The sequence below is a fragment of the Elephas maximus genome, chromosome 24 (assembly GCF_024166365.1).
Source record: "Elephas maximus indicus isolate mEleMax1 chromosome 24, mEleMax1 primary haplotype, whole genome shotgun sequence".
NCBI lineage: Eukaryota > Metazoa > Chordata > Mammalia > Proboscidea > Elephantidae > Elephas > Elephas maximus.
The window spans coordinates 15,954,525-15,981,364 of NC_064842.1; the positions used below are offsets into that span (position 1 = coordinate 15,954,525).

General features: G+C 40.7%; 1 protein-coding gene across 1 annotated transcript in view; it reads right to left on the reverse strand.

The window, feature by feature from the left end:
* LIN9 (lin-9 DREAM MuvB core complex component) overlaps positions 1 to 25,640 on the reverse strand; it is an 86,409-nt gene extending 60,769 nt beyond the window's left edge. Inside the window, exons 1-4 of the mRNA XM_049868278.1 lie at positions 25,469 to 25,640; positions 18,063 to 18,095; positions 16,450 to 16,544; positions 14,676 to 14,780 (exon numbers count right to left, since the gene is read on the reverse strand). Coding sequence (XP_049724235.1) covers positions 14,676 to 14,780; positions 16,450 to 16,544; positions 18,063 to 18,095; positions 25,469 to 25,547 — 312 coding nt within the window. The 5' untranslated portion in view covers positions 25,548 to 25,640. The remainder of the gene's footprint in view (positions 1 to 14,675; positions 14,781 to 16,449; positions 16,545 to 18,062; positions 18,096 to 25,468) is intronic.
* Positions 25,641 to 26,840: the final 1,200 nt, after the last annotated feature.

The following is a 26,840-nucleotide window of genomic DNA, read 5'->3' on the forward strand; positions in this document are numbered from 1 at the left end:
TGCATCAGTAGGTCTCAACCCACCTGGAAGAAAGGAGAATGAAGAACACCAAAGACACAAGGAAAATATGACCCCAAGAGAAAGAAAGGGCCACATAAACCAGAGACTCCATCAACCTGAGACTAGAAGAACTAGATGGTGCCTGGCTACCACCAGGCGAGATAAGAAGGCAGAGGGGGACAGGAGCGGGTTGAATGGACATGGGAAATACAGGATAGAGAGGAGGAGTGTGCTGTCACATTGTAGGGAGAGCAACTAGGGTCATATAACAATGTGTGTCTAAAACATTTTTGTATGAGAGACGGACTTGAACTGTAAACTTTCACTTGAAGCACAATGAAAAAAAAAACCAAGAAAATGTTCTATATCCCACTTTGATTGAGTGGCATCTGGGGTCTTAAAAGCTTGCGAGCAGCCATCTAAGATGTATTAATTCGTCCCAACACCCCTGAAGCAAAGGAGAATGAAGAACACCAAAGACACAAGGAAAATATTAGCCCAAGAGACAAAAGGGCTACATAAACCAGAAGCTCCATCAGCCTGAGACCAGAAGAACTAGATGGTGCCCAGCTACCACCAATGACTGCCCTGACAGGGAACACAACAGAGTCCCTGACAGACTGAGAGAAATGTATGGAGCAGAACTCAAATTCACATTAAAAAAAAAACAGACTTAATGGTCTGACTGAGACTAGATGAACCCCTAAAGCCACGGCCCCCAGATGCTCTGTTAACCCAGAAATAAAATAATTCCTGAAGCCTACTCTTCAGACAAAGATTAGACTGGACTATAAAACATAAAATAATACACATGAACAGTGTGCTTCTTAGTTCAAGCGGATACACATGACCAAATGGGCGGCTCCTGTCTGGAGGCAGGATGAGAGGGCAGGAAGGGACAGGAGCTGGTTAGATGGGCAAAGAAAACCCGGGGTAGAAAGGAGGGGTATGCTGTCACATTATAGGGGTTGCAACTAGTATAACATAACAATGTGTGTATAAATTTTTGTATGAGGAAGTAACTTGAGCTGTAAACTTACACCTAAAGCACACACACACAAAAAATACCTTGACCTCACTCATAGGTGAAATGCCAACTAAAACAAGTGACATGCTATATTCTACATATCAGATTAGCAAAAATGCAGATGTTTGTTTATACACGGAGTTGGCAAAGTGTTCCAGAAAACAAGCTCTCGCATACACTGTTGGTAGAAAGTATAAAAGAGCACAATTTCTTTGGAGAATAATTTGGACTTACTTTCAAAACTTTAAACGTGCACATCCTATAATCCAGTAATTCTGCTTTTTGGGTATTTGTCCTAGAAAAACATTTACAATTTTATACAAACATTCTTGTGGATGTTCACTGCAGCATTTTTTAATAGTAAAAAATAAGCAACCATTTTTAAAAAATGCCCATGAACGTGAGAATTTATAAATAAATTATAGGGTAAGATTGAACATCACACAGCAGTAAAAAGAAATATATACATAATTTCCACTCATCTAATAAACAGCAGTTAAAAGGAATGACCCCGTCTGACGGTTTATCTGTCTCAATTAACATGATCAGATCTCAAAAATGGGCTACTGGGTGACAAAATTGCAGAATGACACTAGTACCATATCACATATCATGACACAAGACACTATAAATGTAATTTAAAAACTACATACACAAAACAATACCATATATTTCCTATGAGTAAAGTATTAAAAGTATCTAAAAGGTTTAAGAGGATTGTTCTTGCTGTTGGTGGTGCTGTCGACTCTCAGGATAATCAAACTAATTACGATTTCTGTAACTGGATGAGGAAGGCAGAAGATAGGGATGGCAGGTGAAGGTCAGGATTAACTTTTTATCTTTCATTTTAAAGTATGTTTTGGAAAAATTGTAGACTTACAGAAAAGTTCCAAAGAGCTTCTGTATGCTCCTCGCCCAGCTTTCCATAACGTTAACACTTACACAAGCATGGTATATTCGTCAAACTAAGAAATTAGCACTGGTACAATACGATCAACTAAACTACGGACTTTATTTGGATTCCACCAGTTTTTCTACTATTGTTCTTTTTTCTGTTCCAGAATCCAATCTAGGGTACCATGTTACATTTAGAAAATCAACTTTTTAATGTAAAAAATAAAAATTTTGAATACCTAGAGATTGTTAAAGATGGTCAGCATAAATAACCAAATTATTATAAAGTATTCATATTGGAAAACAGTGTTATTTTTCTTTCTATTAAGTTAGTGACTCATATTTTTTAATAGGATACTGGTAGCTCACTGGATATAAAAACGGTATTAAAGACTGGGGAAATGCATTTAAACTGTTAATGGGAATATAAATTATTTCAACATTTATGGATAGATTACTTGGTAGCATCTTCCAAATTTTAATGTAAATATCCCTGTAGTAACAATTACACTTTAACAAATGGAACTACATAATTGTGCGCAAAGATTTAAGTACAAGGGTATTCACCACCGTACTGTTCCCAACAGCTAAAAGCTGGAAATAACTAGAAAGTCCATCAATGGGAGTCTGATTAAACACATTAGTATAATGAAATACTATACATCTGTTAAGAAGAATATGGTAAGTCTGTGTATACTGGCACGAAAAGATATTGTTTAGCTGTTTAATGAAAAGAATAAGTTGGGATGGAGGAGAGATGTACTTATACATATTATATGTACATTTCAAGAAAAACAGATAAGAATACATAAGAAATTGTTAACAGTGGTAAAGAGTGGTTACTTATGAGGGACAGGATCAGAAGAGAGGAGGATTTATCATTTTATATCCTTCTACACATTTTTTTTTTCTAATGGAAATGTATTATTTTTATAATTTAAGTAAAATAATTTAAACCCTTACAGAGCTCCAATAGGATTTTATCTAGTGAAAGAAAAAACTATTTGTTAAATATATAACTATCATAAATTTTATTATTTTAGCTGAACTAAGTAAGACTGTCTTAAATTTCAACCATTAAGTTAATGCAGTGCTGTCCGTTTACTTCATCTTTTGCTGCTTGTATCTACTAAATCCTCCCCCATTGCCCACTTGCTACAACAGAACCCCAAGTTCGAGTAGTAAGCAACTAATATAAAATCCCTGAGAATCATTTCCCACACAGTAGCCCAAAATCATGCCTCATCATAACTAAGCCTTTTTGACCTTCTTTCTTCAACAAAAGCTAAGTAACAGTATCCCACTGCCATCGAGTTGATTCCAACTCATAGTGACCCCACAGTGTTTCCAAGGCTATAAGTCTACAGAAGCAGACTGCCACATCTTTCTCCTGCTGAGCTGTTGGTGGTTTTGAACCACCGAACTTTTAGTTAGCAGTCGATCACTTTAACCACTGTGCCTAAAATAATCCGTATCAGAGATGAAAGGGGAAACTCTTCACTACTGACTGTGTAGTAAAGAATTTGGCCTCAGTCCAAAGAGAAGTCTGGCCTTTGAGCCTGGTTCATGGGAGGTAACCACTTGAAATTTCCTTGGTGACAGGAGTGTCTCTGTTATTCATAGTGAACTTCCCAGACTACACCCACCTCCTAGACCATGCTTTGGGCATCTGATAAAACCAAAAACAAACAATCAAACCAGATGCCCTGGAGTCAATTCCAACTCATGGCAACCTTAAGAGTTATGGAGTAGAACTGCACTCCATAGGGTTTTCAAGGATGCAGAGCACCAGGCTCTTCTTCTGAGGCACCTCTGGGTAAGTTCGAACTGTCAGCCTTTCAGCCAGTACTAGTTAAGCATTTGCGTGACCCAGGGCATCTGATAATTCATGTTAACCAGGGCTTTGAGCCGGTTCATTCCAGTTTCAACCCCTGCTGAGAATTTGCATTTTCACCCCCACATATACTGAATCAAAATCTAGGTTTTAATAAGATGCTTAAGTGATTCTTATATATAACAAATTTTGAGAACCACCGCTCTACTAGTGGTTCTCAGAATTGGTCCCTAACCAGCAGCATCAGCATCACCTAGGAACTTATTAGAAATGCGCAGTCTCCGGATTTCTGGGATCCATGGAGTTGGCGTGACTCACCAAGGCCACTGTTCTGAGATATTCTTTTGAACCTTGAGCCTTGAAGAAACTGGTTCCTAAAAGTCACCTTTAAGTCAAACAATTGTCTAGATAAATTAGTAAAGACAGCTTTGGCATAGGCTCTTATGCTCTTTTGAATAATGATCTACGTGCAGTCAGTTTTGCAAAACAGAAACTCTAAGATCAGACTAGAGCTATGTTTCAGGGTAAGTAACTATTTTAATTTTTCTTTGAGACAATGCTGTGTGAATTCCTTCCTTACCACAAATTGTTTTTCATCAGTTCTGTTGGGGAGGCTTTTTCCTGGCAATGTCAATAAGACGGGGTATAAGAATCTTGGGAAGTTCTTTCTCTTTGGAACATTTTTGACTCCCTAGTCAAAATGCAGAGCCCTGGTGGTGCAGTGGTTAAGAGCTCAGCTGCCAACCAAAAGGTTGGCAGATTGAAACCGCCAACCACTCCTTGGAAATTCTTTGGGGCAGTTCTGCTCTGTCGTATAGGATCACTATGAGTCGGAATCAGTTGGAAAGCAAGGGTTTGGTTTGGTTTGTTAGTCAAAATATTACCCTGATTTGTAAATCATATATTAAACAAACTTCAGTCAATTTCTGTTACTGGCTTAATATGAATTTTGTTTTAACAGAACCCTTATCCAATGCTGCTGGCAATGTAAAATGGTGCAGCCCTGAGGAAAGCAATTTGGTGGTGCAAGGTGTAGGAGCCCAGTAAACAACTTGGCCTTTTGTCCTGGTTCCTGAGAGCAGGACCACACGAGTGGGGCCCCTACCTGACCAAGACGGACCACCTGAGGTCCCAGTGGTGACTAAGCCTCAGGAGGCATAAGACAATCTATCATGGCCATATGCTGAGGCCAATAAAAGGCTAAGGAAGATAAGAGGCTCATTGGCGCTGCCTGAGTGGACAGAGCAAGTATCTGCTCTCAGGAGGGTAAGGGCATCCCCTGGAGACATGCAAGCTCTGCTCCAAGACCCCACTCAGACCTCACCCTTTGTGTCTGTATCCTTTGTGCTTCTAAGCAAACAAGAAGTCAATTAAAATAAACTGTCATGCTGGAATTTTAAGCTTATCAAAAATATTCTTAAAAAATGACAGTGAATATATTTTTCAAACAAAAGCTAAGAGAATCTGTACTACAAGGAATATTAAAGGAAGCCTGGTTTAAGAAAAATCATACCAGGTGGAAACCTGGATCTACACGAAGGAATATAAGGTGACAAAAAAAGTAATTATGTGGTTAAATCTAAAAGACTTAATTTTGTCGCTTAAGTATTTGTTAATAAAATAACTATTTAAAGCAAAAATAACGTGTTGTGGAGCTTATAACACATAGAAGTAAAATGTATGTCAACAACAGCACAAAAGACGGAGAAAATGGAAGTGTCGTAAAACTACAGTCATAAGTACAGCACTTTCCTGAATTCGGTGAGTTGTTCTCACAAATTACTGGATCTAAGAGTAGTTTTGAGAACACTCAAAATTGCCGTTGATGTCAGAAGTCTTGAGCAGAATTGGCAGGTTACAGGACTATGCCCTTAACCTTGAGTTTGGCTAACTCCAATAAGATTTCTACAAACATCAGAAGGATATTAAGGGAACAGTGTGAACAATTTATGTTAATTAAGTTGATAATTTAGATGAAATGTGCAAATTCCCAGAACACAAATGAATAAACTAACTGAAGAAGAAATAGACAATCTGAATATCTCTCTATCTATTAAAGAAACTGAATTCATAATTAAAAACCTTCCCACAAAGAAAACTCCAGCCCTAGATAGCTTCACTGGAAAATTCCACCAAACATTCAAGAAGTAACACCAGTCCTACACCAACTCCTTCAGCAAACACAGGAGAAGCACTGTCCAATTCATTTTATAACTCCAGGGTACTCAGAATCTAAAATAAGACAAAGGCATTACAAGAAGGAAACACACACACACACATCAATATCCCTCATAAACATAAAACAAAAAATTATTAATGTTAGTAAAGCAAATTTACCAATACATAAAAATGTTGACGAGACAATTCTCTGGGCTTCTGCAAGTCTTCCTGGATGTGACAAGACTGCAAGGCCCTGACTGTTCTTTTCCCAGGCCTTTACTCACTGTTGTGCTTGCAGTGAGCAAACCTTGAGGGATGATAACATCTCCCTATAAAACAATATTGTTGTTGTTACGTGTTGGCAAGTCAGCTCCAACTCATAGTGACCCTATGCGCAACAGAACAAAACACCGCCTGGTCCTGCACCATCCTCACAATTGTTGCTATGTTTGAGCCCACTGTTGCAGCCACTGTGTCAATTCATTTCATTGAGGGTCTTCCTCTTTTTCACTGACCTTCTACTTTACCAAGCATGATGTCCTCCAGGGACTGATCTCTTTCTGATAACACCTCCGAAGCATGTGAGATGAAGTCTCGCCATACTCACTCCTAAGAAGTATTCTGGCTGTACTTCTTCCAAGACAGATTCGTTCTTCTGGCAGTCCATTGTATATTCAATATTCTTCACCAACACCGTAATTCAATGGCATCAATTCTTCTTCAGTCTTCCTTATTCACTGTCCAGCTTTCACACGCTTATAAGGTGACTGAAAAAACCATGGCTTGGGTCAAGTGAACCTTAGTCCTCAAAGTGACATCTTTGCTTTTGAACACTTTAAAGAGATCTTCTGCAGCAGATATGCCCAATGCAGTACATCATTTGATTTCCTGACTGCTCCTTATATGGGCATTGATTGTGGATCCAAGTAAAATAAAATCCTTGACAACTACAGTTTGTCTCCATTTATCACAATGTTGCTTATCAGTCCAGCTGTGAGGATTCTGTTTTCTTTATGTTGAGGTGTAATTCATACTGAAGGCTGTAGTCTTTGATCTTCATCAGTAAGCGCTTCAAGTCCTCTTTGCTTTCAGCAGCATATGGCAGGTTGTTAATGGGAGTCTTCCTCCAATCCTGCTGCCAAATTCTTCTTCATATAGTGGACTATTTTCTCAGCATACAGACTGAATAAGTATGGTGAAAGGATACAATCCTGACACACACCTTTCCTGATTTTAAACCATGCAGTATCCCCTTGTTCTGTTTGAATTACTGTCTCTTGGTCTATGTACAGGTTCCTCATGAGCACAATTAAGTGTTCTGGAATTCCCATTCTTTGCAATGTGATCTATCAATTTGTTATGGTCCAGACAGTCAAATACTTTTGCACAGTCAATAAAACAAAGGTAAACGTCTTTCTGGTATTCTGTGCTTTTAGCCAAGATCCATCTGACATCAGCAATGATATCCCCCGTTCCATGTCCTCTCCTGAATCTGGCTTGAACTTGACAGTTTCCAGTCAATATACTGCTGCAAACATTTTTGAATATCTTCAGCAAAATTTTACATGTGATATTAATGACACTGTGATAATTCCTGCATTCTGTCGGATCACCTTTCTTTGGAACGGGCAAAGATAGAGATCAATAAACAAACAAAAAAAAAAACCCAAACCCGTCACGGTTGAGTTGATTCTGATGCATAGTGACCCTACAGAACTTGCCCCATAGGATTTCCAAAGAGCAGCTGGTGGATTCGAACTGCAGACCTTCTGGTTAGCAGCCAAGCTCTTAACCACTGTGCCACCAGAACTCGATGGATCAATAGGTACCTGATTTCAGTGTCCTTTCCCTCAAATGCAACCCACTGCACAGGCAAGTGTCATGCGGCACCACTATGTTCCCCTCCATGAGACTGGGGTCAAAGGGAACTGACACAGACAGGTGATGCTCATGGAGCTTGCTATGCATGAGTAATTAAATACTTTGTTTCTGACACAGGAGTCTCAACTCTACCACCCACCAAACAACTAGGATAAAATCTCAAAACCTTCCTAGTTCTTGACAAATATGTCAGGACCAAGAAGGGTTTATCCAAGGAATTCAAAGTAGGCTAAACAAAAAACAGAACAAAAACAAACAAAAAACAATGTGGCTTACCATGTTATGAGAGAAAAAGAAGGAAGCTAGACCCACACCTTACACCATACACAAAAATTAACTCAAAATAGATCAATGACCTAAATATAAGAGCTAAAACCATAAAACTTTTAGAAGTAAACATAAACTCCCTTGAAACTCAGAAGCTTCAAGACCTTCTTTTAGGCAATCGATTGTTAGATATGACACCAAAAGCACGAGCAACAAAAAATAAATAAACTGCATTTTACCAAAACTAAAAGCTTTTGTGCATCAAGTGCCAAGTGAAGAGACAACCTACATAATTGAAAGAAATATTTGGAAACCATAAATCAGATAAGGAGCCCTGGTGACACAGTGGATAAGTTTCTGGCTGCTAACCAAAAGGTTGGCAGTTCAAATCTACCAGCTGTTCTGTGAGAGAAAGATGTGGCAGTCTGCTTCCTTAAGATCAAAGCCTTGGAAACCCTATGGGGCAATTCTACTCTGTCCTAGAGGGTCACCATGAGGTGGAATCGATTTGATGGCAACAGTTTTCGTTTTTTGATATATATCAGGTAACAGTTTAATACCCAGAACGTATAATACCAAAAACTTGTTGCCATTGAGCCAATTCCATCTCATAGTGCCCCTACAGGACAGAGTAGAACTGCCCCATAGGGTTTCCAAGGAGGGGCTGGTTGATTTGAACTGCTGACCTTTTGGTTAGCAGCCTAAGCTCTTTAACACTACGCAACTAGTACTCCCCTAAAACTCAACAACAAAAAGACTAACAATCTGTCTTGGTCATCTAATGTTGCTATGACAGAAATACCACAAGCGGATGGCTTTAACAAAGAGAAGTTTATTTCCTCACAGTAAAATAGGCTAAAAGTCTAAATTCAGGGTGTCAGCTCCAGAGGAATGCTTTCTTTCTCTGTTGACCTTCTTGTCAATCTTCTCCCAGACTAGGAGCTTCTCTGCACAGGGACCCCGGGTCCAAACGATGTGCTCAGCTCCCAGCACTGCTTTCTAGATGGTATGAAGTTCCCCCCATCTCTCTGCTCACTTCTTTCTTTTATAGCTCAAGAGATTGCCTCAAGACACAATCCAATCTTGTAGATTGAATCCTGCCTCACTAACACAACTCCCGTTGATCCTCCCTAAATATCACAGAGGCAGGATTTACAACATATGGGAAAATCACACAACACCAGGAATCATGGCCCAGCCAAACTTATACATATTTGGGGGGACATAATTCAATCCATGACATTCTACCCTTTGGTCCCCCAAAATCACATCATTGCAACATGCAAAACACATTCACCCCATCGTATCATAGCAAAAGTTTTAACTCCAAGTATAAAATTCAAAAATTCTTCATCTGTGAAATCTAGGATACAAGTATCTTGGTCATCTACTGTTGCCATAACAGAAATACCACAAGTGGATGGCTTTAATAAAGAAAAGTTTATTTTCTCACAGTCTAGTAGGTTATAAGTCCAAATTCAGGGCATCAGCTCCAGGGGAAGGCTGTCTCTCTCGGCTCTGGAGGAAGGTCCTTGTCCTCAACCTCCCCCGGTCAAGGAGCTTCTCAGGCGCAGAGACCCCAGGTCCAAAGGACATGCTCTGCTCCTAGCACTGTTTTCTTGGTGGTATGCGGTCCCCAACTTTCTGCTTGCTTCTCTCTCATCTCTTGAGATAAAAGGTGGTGCAGGCTACACCCCAGGGAAATGCCCTATACTGGATCAGGGAGGTGACCTGCGTGAGGGTGGTGTTACAATCCCACCCTAATCCTTTTAAACATAAAATTACAAATCACAAAATGGAGGACAACTGCACAATACTGGGAATCATGGCCTAACCAAGTTGACACATATTTTTGGGGGGACACAATTCAATCCATGGCAAGTTATCTGCTTCCAAAGGTACAATGGCAGAACAGGCACAAGTTAGGCATTTCCATTATAAATGGGAGAAACTGGAAGAAAAGAAGGCATAATAGGCACCAAGCAAGTCAGAACACATTATATTAGCCCTCAAGGCTTTGAATATAATCCTCTGTTCTCTGAGACAATTTACACAATGGCCCTGCCTTCCAGACTCTAGATGTTAGCCACACTCTCCAGATTATGAGTGGAGGCCCTCGGCCCTGGGCTTCAGCTCCGCCTTCCAGGCCCACTGGGACAGCAATTCTGCTCCCTCAGCTTTAGGCCACCATTCTCCTAGTTTGAGTGCCAACTCCACCCTTAGAAACACCAGAGGCCATGGTTCCACCCTTTGAAACCCCTGAAGTCATGGCTATACCTTTTGAGACTCTGGCAGCTCGGCTTTTTATGTTCCTCGGCTCTTCAGCTCCTGTTTCCTGGTTTCTTGGCCTCTTAACTCTGGCCTCACACCCGCATCTGCCCTGCTGCAGCAACTGTTCCAAAGCTCTGTAGCTCCACCTATAAGTGCCTGGAGGCACCCACTCAGGCAGGAAGCCTCCTGTGCACAGGCAGTCAGCTCTCTTGCTCTGTGGGTTGGGCAGGCCCAGCTACATGGAGAAGTGCCCAGAGACACCCCACTCTACCAGGAAGCCTCCTGCACACAGGCACTCAGCTCTCTCGCTCTGTGGGTCGGCTCCAGCGTTGTCTGGTGCTGGTCTCCTGGTGCTGGTCTCCTGGTTCTGCCGCTGCCACTTCTCTATCCATTTACTGTTTCAGAACTGCTTTCACGTTTTAGGTATCTGTTAGAGCAGAACCCCACTCTGGGTACCAAATCCTGCCTTGGGCGTCAGCTTCAGGGGAAGGCTTTCTCTGTCGGCATTTTTATCAATCTTCCCCCAGACTAGGAGCTTCTCCGTGCAGGGACCCCGGGTCCAAAGGACGCGCTCTGCTCCTGGCACTACTTTCTTGGTGGTATGAGGTCCCCCCATCTCTCTGTTTACTTCTTTCCTTTATAGCTCAAGAGATTGCCTCAAGGCACAATCCAATCTTATAGATTGAGTCCTGCCTCAGTAAGACAACTGCCGCTGGCCCTCCCTCATTAACATCATAGAGGCAGGATTTACAACATATAGCTAAGTCACACAATACTGGGAATCATGGCCCAGCCAAATTGATACATTTTGGGGGGGACATAATTCAATCTATGACACAACCCAATTTAAAAATGGGCAAAAGACATGAATAGACATTTCCCCAAAGAAGATATACAAATGGCCAACAAATACATGAAAAGATGCTCAACATCATTAGTTACCAGGGACATGCAGATCAAAACCGCAATGACATACCATTTCACACCCATTAGGATGGCTATTATTAAAACCACAGAAAACAAGTGTTGGCGAGGATATGGAAAAATTGAAAAACTTGGTGTAGAAGGAAATGCAAAATGGTGCAGCCACTGTGGAAAACAGCTTGATGGTTCCTAAAAATGTTAAACAGAGGAAATACTACATGACCCAGCAATTTGACTGCTAGGTATACACCCAAAAGAAATGAAAGCAGTAACTCAAAAAGACACATGGAAACCAATGTTCACTGCAGCATTATTCATAATAGCTAAAAGGTAGAAACAGCCCAAGTGCCTATCAAAAAGACAAAGAGATAAACAAATTGTGATATACACACAATGAAATATTCAGCTACAAAGAAAAATGAAGTTCTGATATATGCCAACACATGGATGAACTTTGAAAACATTATGCTAAGTGAAATGAAATAAGCCAGAGACAAAAAGACAAATATTGTATGATTCCACTTATGTGAAACATGTAAATCCATGAAGGCAAAAGAAGACTGGTGACTGCTAGGGAATGGAGGAAGGGGAAATGGAGGGACAAACATCATAGTGTCCACTTAAAATCAGTGAAATGCATTTTATGTGAATTATTCCTCAAAAAAGATTTATGAAAATCAAAATGGAACTACCCAGAACCCAACCCAGTGCCGTTGAGTTGATTCCGACTCATAAATGACAAAAATAACATATAATGTCCTTATACTGGCTGGGAGGAGAGAAGAGATATTGATTAACTATAGATTTGTTAATTCTTGAATACCTGTTACAATCTAAGAGTAATCAACAAAAGAATATAAATACCATGAATAATTTCCAAAAAAGTAGAAAAATTAAAAAAAGCTAATAAGGAAAATTTAATCAGTCAAAATAAGGCCAAAAAAAAAAAAAAAAACCCTAGGGAAAATCAGAGAAAAAGCAGAGTACATACAATGTCCAAAATAAGATTACAGAAATAAATTGAAACACATTAGTAACTGAAATATAAATGGACTAAATTTTCCAATTAAAAGGTGAAGATTATCAGATTAGATGAAAAACAAAATCTAATTTGTTTTAGAAGACTCATCTCAAACAAAAGGGTGAAAAAATTTTAAGGTAGAAAGAGACAGATTAATACCAAAAGAAAGCTGATATAGATGTATTATTATCAGCCCAAATAGACTTCAAGGCAAAACACATTATTAGAGATAAAATAATAAAAGGAACAATTCATCCAGAAGGCATTATAATTCTGAACATGTATTTACCTAAAATTACTTCCAAATATACAAAGCAAAAATTGATAGACTTAGAAAGAAAAACTGACAAATCTACCATCATCGTGAGAAACTTTCTCATTACTAATAAAATGAACCAAAAACTTTATAAGGATATAGAAAATTCAAACAACACAATTAGTCAGCTTGATCTAATGTGCATATATAGAACACTGCATCCAACAATTACAAACCACATGTTCTATTCACACACATATTGAACATTTAGAAAAACTGACTACTACACCCTAATGCGAGACTTAACAAATTTCAAAGAATCATGTTAGAAATTAACAAAAAGATCACTTTATCAGCTACAAAAGATATTTTCAGTACAACGACAAAAATGAGTATGGACTAGATAATAGCTATTGCTAGGAAATTATTATTAATTTTATTAGGTGTCATAATTTGGTTGGCACTAAAGTTTAAGCAGGATAACAACCTTATTCTAAGAAGGTACACTGTGAAGCACTTGGGGGTGAAGTAGTATGCAATCTACAATATAAATGGTTTAGGAAAAAACCTATATATAATGCATACATACACGCACACACACACATACATATGCATACACACACACAAAGCATATATAGAACTAGGTGGATAGCATACAGATGCCTATCACACTAGTCTTTCAATTTTTTTTTTTTTATGTTTGGAAATTTTCATAATAAAAAATTGGAGGGGAAAAAAGAACTTAAAAAAAATTCAGACCTTTGGAAATTTAAAAATCTTATCAAAGTTGAGTCATCCAGATTCATATATTCATACAACCTTGCATTCAACACCTACTAGCTAAGCAATAAAAAATACATGCTGGTATATTAGTTTCAATTAGGTCAAATTTTTAAATTGCATTTTACATGCTTATGTATACTTGTCCTTGACATTTTTAAAAAAAAGTTCAAGACGCATTTTTGTTCATTTTAGTATTTGAAATTATCATAATGGTAATTAAGAGTTTTCTGGTAGGACATAATGCTGATGGTACCTTTACTATATGCCAAGTTCTTGGTCAAGAAAATGACCTCTACTATGACCCACCCTATTGGAAAATTTTGTTTTTATGACACTTTTAGAAAAATAATGAAAAGGAAGTAGGAACGGACTATATCAGAAGTTGTAAGTTTCACAAGAGAAACATAACCATATTCTTCCTTTTTTAAATTGTACTTTAGATGACAGTTTACAGAACAAACTAGTTTCTCATTAAACAGTACATATATTGTTTCGTGACACTGGGTTAACAACCCCATGACATGTCAACACTCTCCCTTCTCCAGCTTGGGTTCCCTATTACCAACTTTCCTGTCCCTCCTGCCTTTTTGTCCGTGTCCCTGGGTTGGTGTGCCCCTTTGGTCATGTTTTGTTTTATGGGCCTGTCCAATCTGTGGCTGAAGGGTGAGCCTCAGGGGTGACTTCATTACTGAGCTGAAAGGGTGTCCAGGGGCCATACTCTCAGGGTTTCTCCAGCCTCTGTCAGGCCAGCAAGTCTGGTCTTTCTTCCTGAGTTAGAATTTTGTTCTACATTTTTCTTCAGCTCTGTCTGGACCCTCTATTGTGATCTCTGTCAGAGGAGTCAGTGGTGGTAGCCAGGCACCATCTAGTTGTGGACTCGGTCTTACAACCATATTCTTGATGTATTTACTCCTCCAATTTTCATTCCTTTGCTTCTTACATGTCCTCTATGATATTTTTTTAAAAAGGATGCCAACAGTAAAAAAGGAGATTATGATTTCATGCTATAAATTTTCCTCTTTTAAAGAAAGTCTTCTATATACTTCTCTCTATGATAAAGTAAGAAATATTTTTTTCTCTCATTTCCATATAAAGCCCCAAATTGATTCCATATTACCAAATCTATTTGCTTAAAGTTCACTATGCCTATGCTTAAAAGAAAAGGGTATATTTGTAGGACTAAGAATTGGCTTTCTACTCAGGTTTAAAGTCAACTACAATAGGAGTTGAGTTAAAGTAATGATTTAAACAAAAGAACTTGTTACTCAAAATACAAGGGAATAACAAATATAAACTTTATTTTGCTGAGCGACTGCTCGCTTCCTTTCATTAGAACAAAATTTCAGCACACACATACCTGTGGAACCATTGCAATCCTCTGGTTTCTTTTAGGTGACCTTGTATTTATTTGTCTGTCATCTTCATCAGAAAAGAGTCGACTTCTTTTTGAATTTCTGAAAGGCTATGGTAGAAATTTTTTATTTAATGAAAAAGCTGAATACTTTCCTTTTTTGTTCCAAAATACAATTCTATATTTGGAAAATAACTCTGGATTATCAGCAGTATAGAAGGACAACGTATGGGTAATCTACAGCACGCAATGCCAAATATAAATGATCTTAGGTTTAGAACGCAGTAACATACCTATTTATGAAATGTGTTTACAAATGAAACACCTAAGTGATGATTAAACTAAAACTAGAACACAAGTCACCATAGAGCACTGGTACCCCTGAATGGCAAAGATAGGAAAATAAGTTCTGGAAATTCCAGTTCACATTATGTTGGCGTCTGGGTTAATGCCAGTTGGGTGTATCATATGATGTGTCTGCTATATACAGCTAGGCTAGGGAAAAGATACCAGATTATTCCAGAACAGTACCTCTAAATGTATTTAATGTTATAGTAGCTCTGCTGTCAAAAAGTATTAACTGAGATTTCATTTGTGAATATAAATACAAAATACACATAACGGATACCTGATAAGTACTTGTAGAATATTGCTTTTTTTTTTTTTTTTAAACATACCAAAAGGACAATGACATCGTAGACATGAAAAATCCACAGTCCACCCTAGGTTTAGAGGTTTCATTAATAGAGAGGAATAACAAAAATAAAATACCAATTGAATCCACATCCTTTCTCAAATCCTTTTCCCACCACTTGAGGCAGAACTTTATGCCTATTTGGAAGGGGGACAGGTACAAATGGCTTCAGATGGGCCTAAGGCTCACAACATATGGGCGGAACCCAACTGGGTGAAGGCTAGAGGTATGGACTCTTAGAACTAAACCCACTCAGAGTCTCCACCTCCATAGTCTCTTTCCTGTTCCCTTGCCCTGACCATGGACAGAGGGGAAGAAGGCAACGATGGTAATGGAATTGATAGAGTGGGGAAAGTTCCTCACATCCACAGTGTTCAGTTGCCCAGGCTACTGTGCCTGCTTTGTCTATCTCAGCTCCAGTTCTGTTTCATGGCTGCCCCCCAAATACTCTGGCTCAGTACTATCACATCAGCCTAAGACCTGGGCAGGAGAGAAGGAGAGGGCTCAAAATCATTAGTCATGTCAACTCTATGTTCATCACTTCTACTTCTCATCCCTAAATGTACTTACTCTTGCTCTACACAAGATTTTAATACCTTGCCACTTATTTATACATCTTTTTGCAGGGACCAGAGCCATGTAAAATCTTTGCATATTTAGTAAAAGCATACTTCTGGGTTATTGGGGTTTTTTATTTGTATTTAAGGCAACACAATTACAAATGCTTAATGATGACCAGATTATCAGTGACTACAGATCAGATTATCTAAATAAGATCAATAATACTCAATAGCACTTAAGGACTCACACGCTTGCGGTTGGGGAAAAAATCTTGGAAAATTTTCACTGTGCTATAAAAGCTGCATATGGCAATTATATAGACAATTTGTTATGTTGTTAGATACCATCCAGTCAGTTCTGACTCACAGTGACCCTATGTACAACAGAATGAAACACTGCGCAGTCCTGTGCTGCCCTCACAATTGTTTTTACGCTTGAGCCCACTGCTGTAGCCGCTGTGTCAATCCACAGACAATTTAATTTAACTACCATTATTCTAAAGCATAAGGAAAACTCATCCCTTACCATTTCCACATTAGAGCCTGTGTTCCTGCCTTTCCAAACAGGAGTTTTCTGTAAAGAGGTATACTTTTCATTCCATGTGTTAGATAAGCTTCCCTCTGTAATGAATAATTAATATTAATAAGATTTAAGTTTAGTTCAATGGATTTCATACTATGAACACTACCTCTTTAGTAACAGTAATATATCTGAACTATTTATTTACCAATATGAAAAAAAATACTGTAATAATTTTAGTTTATTACAAATGAAAAATCTGTTCTGTATTTTTTTTTGTCGAAGCGTCTAAATAATATAAGGCAATGCATTGTGAAAGTATTAAATTTTCATACTAAAACATGTGTGGCTTTTCTTTCTGTTTGGTTTTTAGTAGTTCCTCCATTCTAGTTTGCCAACAATTATCTCATAAGTTTTCAGCATAAATCTGATTCAAAGCAGGGCAATGGAAAAAGCCTCTTGTAACCTTAAACTTAAAGCACATTTCTAAATGTTTTTTGCTTCAATCTGTAAAACCACTGGTAAGTGAAATTGAAATTAGCGTGGTGTTTATTTTCCTTAATTCAAAGACACATCTTCAGAGTTGTATGCAACCCTAGTTGTACACAAACTAGAAAATGTTTAGACATATTATAAAAATAAAAAAGAGTGAGTTTATTTTAGTAAAAAAGGATGTGCTTATTTAAGAGAGGTACACAGAAAACCTGGGATGAATATACAATAAGAAGTTATTTGTATTTTCTTTTATTTGCTCTTCAACATTTTCTAATTTTTCCTAAAAGAAATTCATATTAGTTGCATAATTTTCTCAAAGTTATACATTTTTTAAAAATACATAAGTTTAATATTGGGATAAAATAGAATATTTTTTCAGATGTCTATTTTTAAGAAGCAAATAAGAAGAGGTGGGATGGGATTGATCCTAGGCATTTTGGAAGATAAGTGGTCTCCTCAATTTAGTAAGTCACCAACCTAAAGCACAACACAGCAGCTTTAAAGACAAAAAGTACTAATGAACCTTTGAGAATGTGTAACTTGGCTCTAAGTTTACTTACCTAGTAGGCTCTTACTCAAGAAGTAAATTTCAATATAAACTATATTATGAGTTGGTCTAATGTACCCACAGAAAAAAAAAAGCAAGACCAAGGAGCATGTCTAATTTTTTTTTTTTTTTTTTTTTTTCAGAAAGAGAATAGAAGTTATCATTCTTTTATTCCAGGGTTCTTCCATTATTACTCAGAAGATAAAATCCTTAAAACAAACTATTATGAAAACCTGCATCTCAACACAGTTGTTTAATAAATGCTTTAAATCTAAATAAGATCTGTCTGTAATGTTTAATTAGAAAGTTCTTCAATCCATAATTTTAGGAAAAAATTTCTCCCTAATAATTTTTAACAATGGAGGACTTGTTATTAGAAAGTTCTTCAATCCATAAGTTTAGGAAAAAATTTTCCTTAATAATTTTTAACAATTTAAGGTTATCAGTGAACACCAATACGTAAAAACTATAATACATCAACCACAACTTAGAGAGAAAAAAGTAACACTACATTCAAATTAATTTAATAAATGAAATTCCTAGTTTATGCCATATCTAAAAATACTATAATTCTTACCTTTTAAACTGACAAGGGCTTTTGCTGAAGAGCCTACAATTAAAACAAATCAATAATTAAAATTAAAACAAATGAATTATTTCACAATCAAAGTGAGAGAAAAAGAAGTTGGTTGGGGATTTAAGTGGGTTCATTTAGTTTTAGTAATGTGTTTGAAGTGATGGTGGGATGTGTAATTAGAAATAACTAATAGAAAATTCCAGCTATAGACTATTCAAGCTGCATATGCCACATATATATTTTATATATGTGTACATATACACAGACACACACACAGAGGGAAGAAATGGAGAGAGACAATTGGGAGTCTTGCTGAAGTTGTGAGAAAGAGAAAAAATGTAGAAAGGAAAGACAAGTAGAGATAGAAGCAATGTGGGATTCTCCCCTGAAGTGTTCTGGTGCTAGAGAAGGAAATGAGAAAGGGAATTGACATTTATAGAAGCAAAGATCAGACATGCTAATGGACAGTGAAAATAAAAAATGCAAATGATTCAGGGATTGGCACAGCAGGTAGTCTAAGTCCCTGGAAGTCTAGAATGCCAGTGTGCAACATGTAAAGATCCAAGCTGGAAAGGGAGTCCAGAACAGCCAAGAGGGACCAGCATAAAGTTGGAGGAGTTCACTGACCAGTCGGAACAAACTTCAGCATATGTTCAAATATCCAGGAACTCCTCATAAATGCTCAATGTGTATTCTTAATAAAGCTCCCCAGAGGATTTTGTTACAGACAACCCTAAGACTCACTTTGATAAATACTGAGCTGCGGTGTTTCTCTCTCAGTGAATAGAGGACAGAATCTGTGGGTAAGGGGATGAATGGGAATTGATAGAGAAAGAAGTTTTTATGAGCGAGGGAGAGCAATAAATTTAAAATCTGAGAACTGGATATGTGCACTAGAAAGAAGTCCAAGGCATCTGAAAAATAATAATTGAGGATAACCTCAGGGAATAAAAGAACAAAAATCAGCAAAGACGGATCACCTCCTTGGCATTTAACAAAAGTAGCAATGATTAACAGCTTATATAAATGGATATCAGACTTTAAACAAGAAGCAACTGATAAAGTACGGCAGTATGGGCTACGAAACGTGTATCTCAGATCCCCTCAAGTGATTTTTCCTCTGCAGGCCAGTATGAAAAGCCTATGGGACAGACAACCCATCAACATCAAAATCAAAGGCATTCCTGCTTTTACCCAACTCTCTTACCTAGATGTGGAGAATGGGTAACAGAACATCTCAACAACTTCTCTATGCTAAACTGAAGTTAAATGACCTCCAGCAGTATAGTCAGGGGGAAAAAAAAAGGTCATATAAAGTCTTACTAAAAAAAAACTAGGAAGCAGCAGCAGCAGACAGTGTACCTGCGTAGCTAGCAAGGGTCCTGGTGGTGCAATGGGTTAAGTGCTGGGTTGCTAATTGAAAGGTTGGTGGTTCAAATCCACCCAGCTGTTTGAAGGAGAAAGACCTGGCGATCTGCTTCGGAGAAAATTACCCATTGCCATCGAGCTGATTCTGACTCACAGCGACCCTATACGGCAGGGTAGAACTGCCCCACAGAGTTTTCCAAAGCTCTAACCTTTTTTTTTCTAACCTTTATGCAAGCAAGCTGCCACATCTTTCTCCCTAGGAGCTGCTGGTGGGTTGAACCACAGACCTTTCTGTTAGCAAGCCCAGTGATTAACTACTGTGCCTGCAGGGCTCTTTTTTCTGTAAAGATTAGAGCCAAGAAAACCCTATGGGGCAGTTCTACTCTATCCCATGGGGTCACCATGAGCTTCAATGAACCAAAGATACCCAGCAACAACAGCAAGAACAATAAGGCTCACTGGAGAAAAAGTAACCACTCACTCATTCAGCAGATATGTATAGAGTGCTGACTACACTCTGGTGGAATTTACTCTCTAGTGAGGGGAGACAAACAAATACACATTCCAGGTGATAATCAGAAGTACGATGATAGTAAGCATAATAAAGCCGAATAATAGGGATTGGTGTGTGTGTGTAGCAGGCTGTTGTTCTCATTAGCTTCTCTGATAAGGTGACATTTGAGCAGACATCTGAAGAAGAGGTGTGAGCCACATGGATATCCATTCCTGCTCCATGAAGTCAGGAAGCATATATTGGGGATTCTGACCTTTAACATTTTTCCTTTTTTGTAAGGCAGTATTACATGGTGGTTAAGAACACAGGCCCTAAAAAACAAAGGCCAGACTTGCTGGACTGGTAGAGACAAGACGAACCCCGAGACATCGCCCTTAGATACTCTTCAAACTTGGAACTGAAACCACTCCCAGAGGTCACCTTTGAGCAAATGACAAATTGGCCCATAAGATACTATCACCCATGAGGGCTGTGCTCCTCAAAATAATCGTCTAGATGAAACCAAATGGTTAACATTTACCCCAGACCAAAGATGAGGAGGCTAGGGGGCTCAGAGAAGCTAGATTAATGGAAACAGAACCACCAAAATGGAAATAACGAGAATGCTGATATATAGTGAAGAATGTAACTAATGTCACTGAACAATACGTACAGAAATTGTTAAATGAGAACCTGATTTTCTGCTTAAACTTCCACCTAAAAATAAAAAACCTGATTAGCTGCATCTGAATCTTGGCTCTTCTACTTCCTTGTTTTAGTACCTTACGCATTAACCTGCCGTTTCTTCACCGGTACAACCCGTTGCCGCGGAGTCAATTCCCACTCATAGCAACCCTATAGGACAGAGTAGAACTGCCCTATAAGGTTTCCAAGGAGCGCCTGGTAGATCTGAACTGCCGACATTTTGGTTAGCGGCCAAGCTCTTAACCACTAACGCACTGGGGTTTCGAACTCTTCATCTCTAAAATGGGGATTAAATGAATGAATGCACTCATTCCTGGTATCCACGGGGGTTTGGTTTCAGGACCCCCACGGTTACCACGATCCGCAGATGCTCAAGCCGCTTATATAAAATGGCGTAGTATATATATATATATTTTTAAACACAGCACAGGAACTAAGTGTTTTGCTCTGAAGTTGAATAGTGACGATCTGGCCACGTTTAGGCCAGGTTCGGAAGCGTGTGTGGCGGCTTGGGTCAAAACAGGCACTTTTAAGGACAGCTGCGTCCGGGCCCTCCTGCTGCAAGCCACCCTCTGAGGCAGGGGTCCTTCAGGTAGGAGGGCCTGGGTGACTTTGGATGCCCGCACACTCTCAGTGCAGAGAGTACTAGGTCTTGGGTCTGCTAGCTTTGGACTCTGCTTCCGGATCCGAGAACTCTGCCGCCATCAAGCTCCACCAGATCCTCCCTCGGGCCAAGGAGTACGTGGGCGTATGTTCGCAACCCCGTTCCCGGTGTCCTCGCTTGTCCACACTGTGTCGGGGTGCGGCTGCCTCCATCCCCCAGGAGCTTCTTCCTTCACAGCCACGTACCAATCCAGGGGCAGAACGCTGTCTTGTGCTGCCTGCCGTGTTGCCCCCAGGCTCTTCAGCACCTTTTTTTGGGTAATATTTTCAATCTGCGGTTAGTGCACTGTAGATGTGGAACGATGGATACGGAGGACCGACGGTACATGTAAGAGCTCCGATCAGTGCACATGGCACATGACTTTTATATAGTGTTATTATTACTTTAACCAAAAAAAAAAAAAAAATCCACTACTGGGTTAAGAACATGGATTTTACACACAGGTCAGTCCGATTAAGTTAGAACCCTGCTGTAGTTGGGTATGTTCATTCATTCAACAAGTATTTATGTTCTAGTGCGAAGAAACACAATAAAGAAGTAAGGTAAATGATAATAACTACAACTCAAAGTAGTTGTTACACAGGAAATAAACAGGGTGATGTGTGTGTGTGTGCGCGTGCTTTACTTACAGTGGTTAGAGAAGGCTTCTCCAAGGAGGTAACATCTGAGAAAGACTAGCCACCAAAAAAGCCAGGGGACTAAACAATGAGTCTGGACTGAAAAAGGCCTGAGGGAGAAATAAGCTTAGAATATTCAAGAAACAGAAGAGAAAAAAAAAAAGCCATTGTGCTTGAAGCATAACAAGCAAAGAGTGGTAGGAAAAAAGGTCAGGGAGGTAAGCCAGGCATTGGCAAAGGAATGGGAATGCAAGCGTGAACAAAAACAGAAACCGAACTTGTTCTGGAGGGGCTTCTAATACAATAAGGGAGCCAGACACTAACCAATGACACAAACATGTAAAACTGCAACTGTGACGGCTGCCTCTAAGGAGTTACGTACTGCTATGAAAAGTTTTAGTAAGAAAATGTAATCTAGTCAGGAAGGACAGAAAACATCTCTCTGAAGAAGTTAAATGGTGGGGAGGGGAGGGAGAACAGTCCAGGTGGAGGGGATAGCATGTGCAAAGGCCCTGGAGAAAAGGGAGTCTGGTGAGTTGAGGGAATGAAAAAGGTCCAATGTAGCTCAAAGGGGCAGAATGAGAGGAAGACAAAATGAGGCTGGAAAAGTGGGAAGGGGTCAGACCACACAAGTCTTGTAGCTCATAAAGAGTTTTAAGCAGAAGGATGACACTAACATATTTACATTTTGAAAGGATCCCTCTGGCTGCGAGGGTGTGGGGGGGGGAGGGGTGTGCACGGTGCCTGGAAGAGTTGGATTAATTGAAGGCTGAAGTGATCAGATGAGATGGTGACAATTTGGGCTAGGCTGATGGTGAAAAGTAGGTAGATTTGAGAGACATTTAAAAGGTAAAAGTTACAGTAAAGGCTTAAATATGGGAAGTGAAAGGGGGAAGTGCCAAAGATGACCTCTACCAGATAAATAAAAGAGCTTTCATTAAGAGAGAAACCACTAAAATTATCTCTGTCCTGGAGTGGGGTTATGAGTTATATTTTGAACCTGTGAAGTTTGAGGGGCCTTTGAGGCATCTAAGAGAAGATGTGAAATAGGTAACAGATGTTAAGTGCAAGAGCTTAGAGGAAAGATCTGGGCTGAAGATAGCCTCAGTTCCCTCATACAGAAAATCAAACTCTTAAAAAAGTACTTACCTCAAGTGAAATAAGGTTAAACAAATATATGTAAAATGCTTTGCATAGTGTCGGTACCCAGCAAGTACTCAATGGCAGCATTTATTGTTGGTAATTTTATGTTGGTTATTAGCTAATACCTGGTGGTGTAGTGGTTATGAGCTACGGCTGCTAACCAAAAGGTCGGCAGTTCAAATGCACCAGGCGCTCCTTGGAAACCCTAGGAGGCAGTTCTACTCTGTCCAGTAGGGTCCCTATGAATTGGAATGAACTCAGGGGCAATGGTTTTTTTTTTTAAGCTAATATATTTTTTATTAGTCGCCTTGCCTAAACTTGGCAAAGAAACTTGTTATTTCCAGTATCAAACCGAAATCTCTTTTCTTTCTCAAGACCCTGCCCGGTTTCATTAATAATGCCTCTTCATATAAATGAGGTGCTTCTGTATACTTGATTCAGGGCAGTGTGACAAACCAGGTAAGGCAATCCCTGCTTTCAACAAGTTATACAACACATACACACAATATACCAGAGATGTCACAAACTAATAAAAATGATCAGGTCATACAGCTTGAGAGTGGAGCTGCAATCTGTTCCCATAAAGATTGCAGCCTAGAAAACTCTATGAGGCAGTTCTACTCTGTCACATGGGGTCGCAATGAGTCAAAATCAACTAGTCAACTAGATGGCACCTAACAACGACATGACTCCCAGGTTCCTTCAAAGAACAATAGGAAGTCCTCAATAAATATTTGATGATGTAGATGAAGCAAAATATTCCAAATGAGAGGTATACTGAAAGCCACTTACAATACCTCTTATTCAACAGAATGACTACCAAAAAAAGAAAAATTCTAAAAGGGGTAAGTCATCTTTACAGTAAAGATGATGAGGATGGAAAGAAAAAAAAAAAAAAACTTTTTCCAGATAAGAACTAGGTTGTGCTTAGTAGGCCCATTCTTACTTGGTAGCATCCTAAGTCACAATGAACTGTATTCTCCAATCAAGAAACAAAACTCACAAACAGGCTAGAGCTACTATCCACATGTGACTATTTAAGCTTAATTAAACAATTTAAAATTCAGCTCCTCAGTCCCTCTAGCCACATTTCAAGTACTCCATAACCACATGTCACTAGTGGCTACCCTATTGAACATCACAGAATAGAACATTTCCATCACTGAGAAAGTTCTATTGGAACTTAGCGCTGATCTAGAGCAAATTAAAAACACAAACTCTTTTTAATACAACTTTTCACTACAACTTGAGCTTTTTATTTACTTTATAGCGCATTAAGGATATACAACCCCATAAAGAAAACAGAATTGGCTGTATATAGCTCTCATTTTAAGCCTATTTGCCTTTTTCACAAATGATTTTACAGTGATTGAGCCTTCTTTTTATTATACTAAAACTCTGACGAATGATACATACACATAAACTGAATAATGAGTGTGGACTCAGGACCTTTTTTGTACTTTGCTAAAATACTTGCCTTTTTACATAACTTGTGCGATTTTTAAAATTACAAAATGAAGTTCCACTGTGCTTTGAACTATGGAGTTGGTGCTTTTACTTAGTAAACACATGTGAGCTGGTATGTTGCAGAGATCCCATGGATGGCAGAGTAGTCATGGTTAGTGAGCCCTGCACAGGGGCGGGTGTCAGGAAGAGTACTATATGTATGCTGTGTTGGTCACATCCCTGTGTACAAGGTACTCCCATGACTCTTAAGGACACACACACACACACACAGAGGAAAGTCTGTGGGATGGAGGCTACCTGAATGCTTGTGTATCCAGTCTGGATTACCTCTGGAAGGGTCCACAGCCACCTGTGGTCCCAGGGGAAGGGGCTAGCCTCTTGACACGGAAACACTTCTAGAGGTGGACACACCGGTGGGGAGGAGGGACAGGGACGATCACAAGTGCCCATAGAGGCAGGAACTAAGACGGGACAAGATCAGAGGCTGAGGCAAGAAGCCGGGGTTGTGACCACCCCCTCCCGAGCGCGAACCCTCCCCGGCCCCGGGACAGGCGAGTTACATAACCCCGGCAGGCGTCTCTCCGCGCCCGGTGACTGGTGCAGGCGGCGAGGGCAGCCCCCGCGCACCGGGGCCGCTCTTCCTCCACCTCGGCCGGGTGGCCCGAGTCCGGCCAGGGGAGCAGCCGCCGCCTCCTCCCGGCATAGGCTGGACTCCTGAGCTTTCGGTTTCCGGCCCTGGCGCTCACACAACCCCAGAAACCTACACACAGACACCATAACAAAGGCGGCGACACGGCGGCAACACCGGAGTGGAGGGACTAGGAGGACTACGGTGGGGCTGGCAGTCAGTCCCCCCTCCGGCGGAGGGCACGGCGGCCCCTCCTGGCCGGAAAGCTTCGGGGCGGGCGGCCGGGAGGAAGAAGGGGGGGTGTTTTGAGGTGCTACTCACTCTCGTCAGGCAACTGGTCGAGCTCCGCCATCTTGAACGAGCCGCGCCGCTTTTTCAAAGGCTGCCCGCCGCGGTGCATTGTGGGGCGGAGACTGTCTTTGCGAGGGAGGTTCGAATGCGAGCTCGCTGCCCTCGGCGCCGCTCCGCGCTGCTCCCGCCGCGGCGGGCTGAGGTGGGCCGGGCTCCGCCCGCGCCTGCCCCGGGAGGTGGGGCCGCGCCTCGCCCCTCCGCCTGCGCCCCGGGCCGGGCCGGAGGGCGGGAGGAGGGAGATGGCGCGGAGAGGCCCGTCGCGCACCTCCCCTGCCCGGGCCCGGCGCCGGAGCGCGGGGGGAGCAGCGCGAGCTCCCGAGTCCCGCCCGGGCCCCACTCCTGGCCCGCGCCGCCCGCCCCCTCCGGGGCTCGCTCCCGGCGCGCGTTTCTTGTCTCGCGCTGCAGCCGCGGGAACTGCAAGCTGTGTGTTCCAAGGAGGGGAAAGCAAGGGAAGGTGGGAGGGAGGCCCCGGCAGGCTGAGGCGGGGGCCGGGAGGAGGCACCTGTGGGCCTGGCGTGGCCAGAGAAGCCCTTGGTTCTCGGTCACGTTGCCCGAGGGGCTCCACTCGGAGTGTATTTTTCAGAGTTCCCAAAACCCACATTTCTCCTGCGCCTTCATCCACTCTTTTTTACGGAGGAGTGGTTCGTGCACTCAGGCCGCAGCTGCCTCGCAGTGTCCGCCCAGAATTCGGGATCCCTGCGGCCCCCTTCGAGCCGGGGACCTCCTCCCGACTGTTGGAACCTGCGCTGCACGGAGCCTAGGAGAGAGACCTTGAGAGGTCATGAAGTTAATCGTTTAGGCCGGCCCCTACGAATCGTTCTGCTCAGCGCCTTCATCCATTCTGCCCTGGCTCATACAGCGAGCTGGGAGAGAGTTACAACACGAATAACATGAATAACAGGTTTCCTGAGGATACAGACAGAAACCAATAGTGATACTACAAGGTGATGGAGTACCCTGATCAAAACTTGGAGAGACTCCTGGATGAGGATTCACCGTTTTCAAAGAAGCCCAGAGAATGATTTCACAATTCCTGTCTGTAAAACTGTCCAGTGATAAACCACCGCTGCTTTTCAACAATTCGCTTAAATGTTACCGAGCTCCAGTCCTTTCCAGGAACTTCTGGAGGAAGGAGGTTGTGGGGGAGGAAGGGAGACAAACAGTGAAAATACAGGATGGATGAATTCCAGGAAATAAAAAATGGTAGACCAAGATGAGGACCGAATCGTACACAAATGCCAGCCCAGGCTAAGGAGTTGGACTTGCCAAGAGCACTGGAGGCACGCAGAGAAGTCTTTGGTAGCATGGTTCCATTTGTGTTTTAGAACAAAAATATGGAACA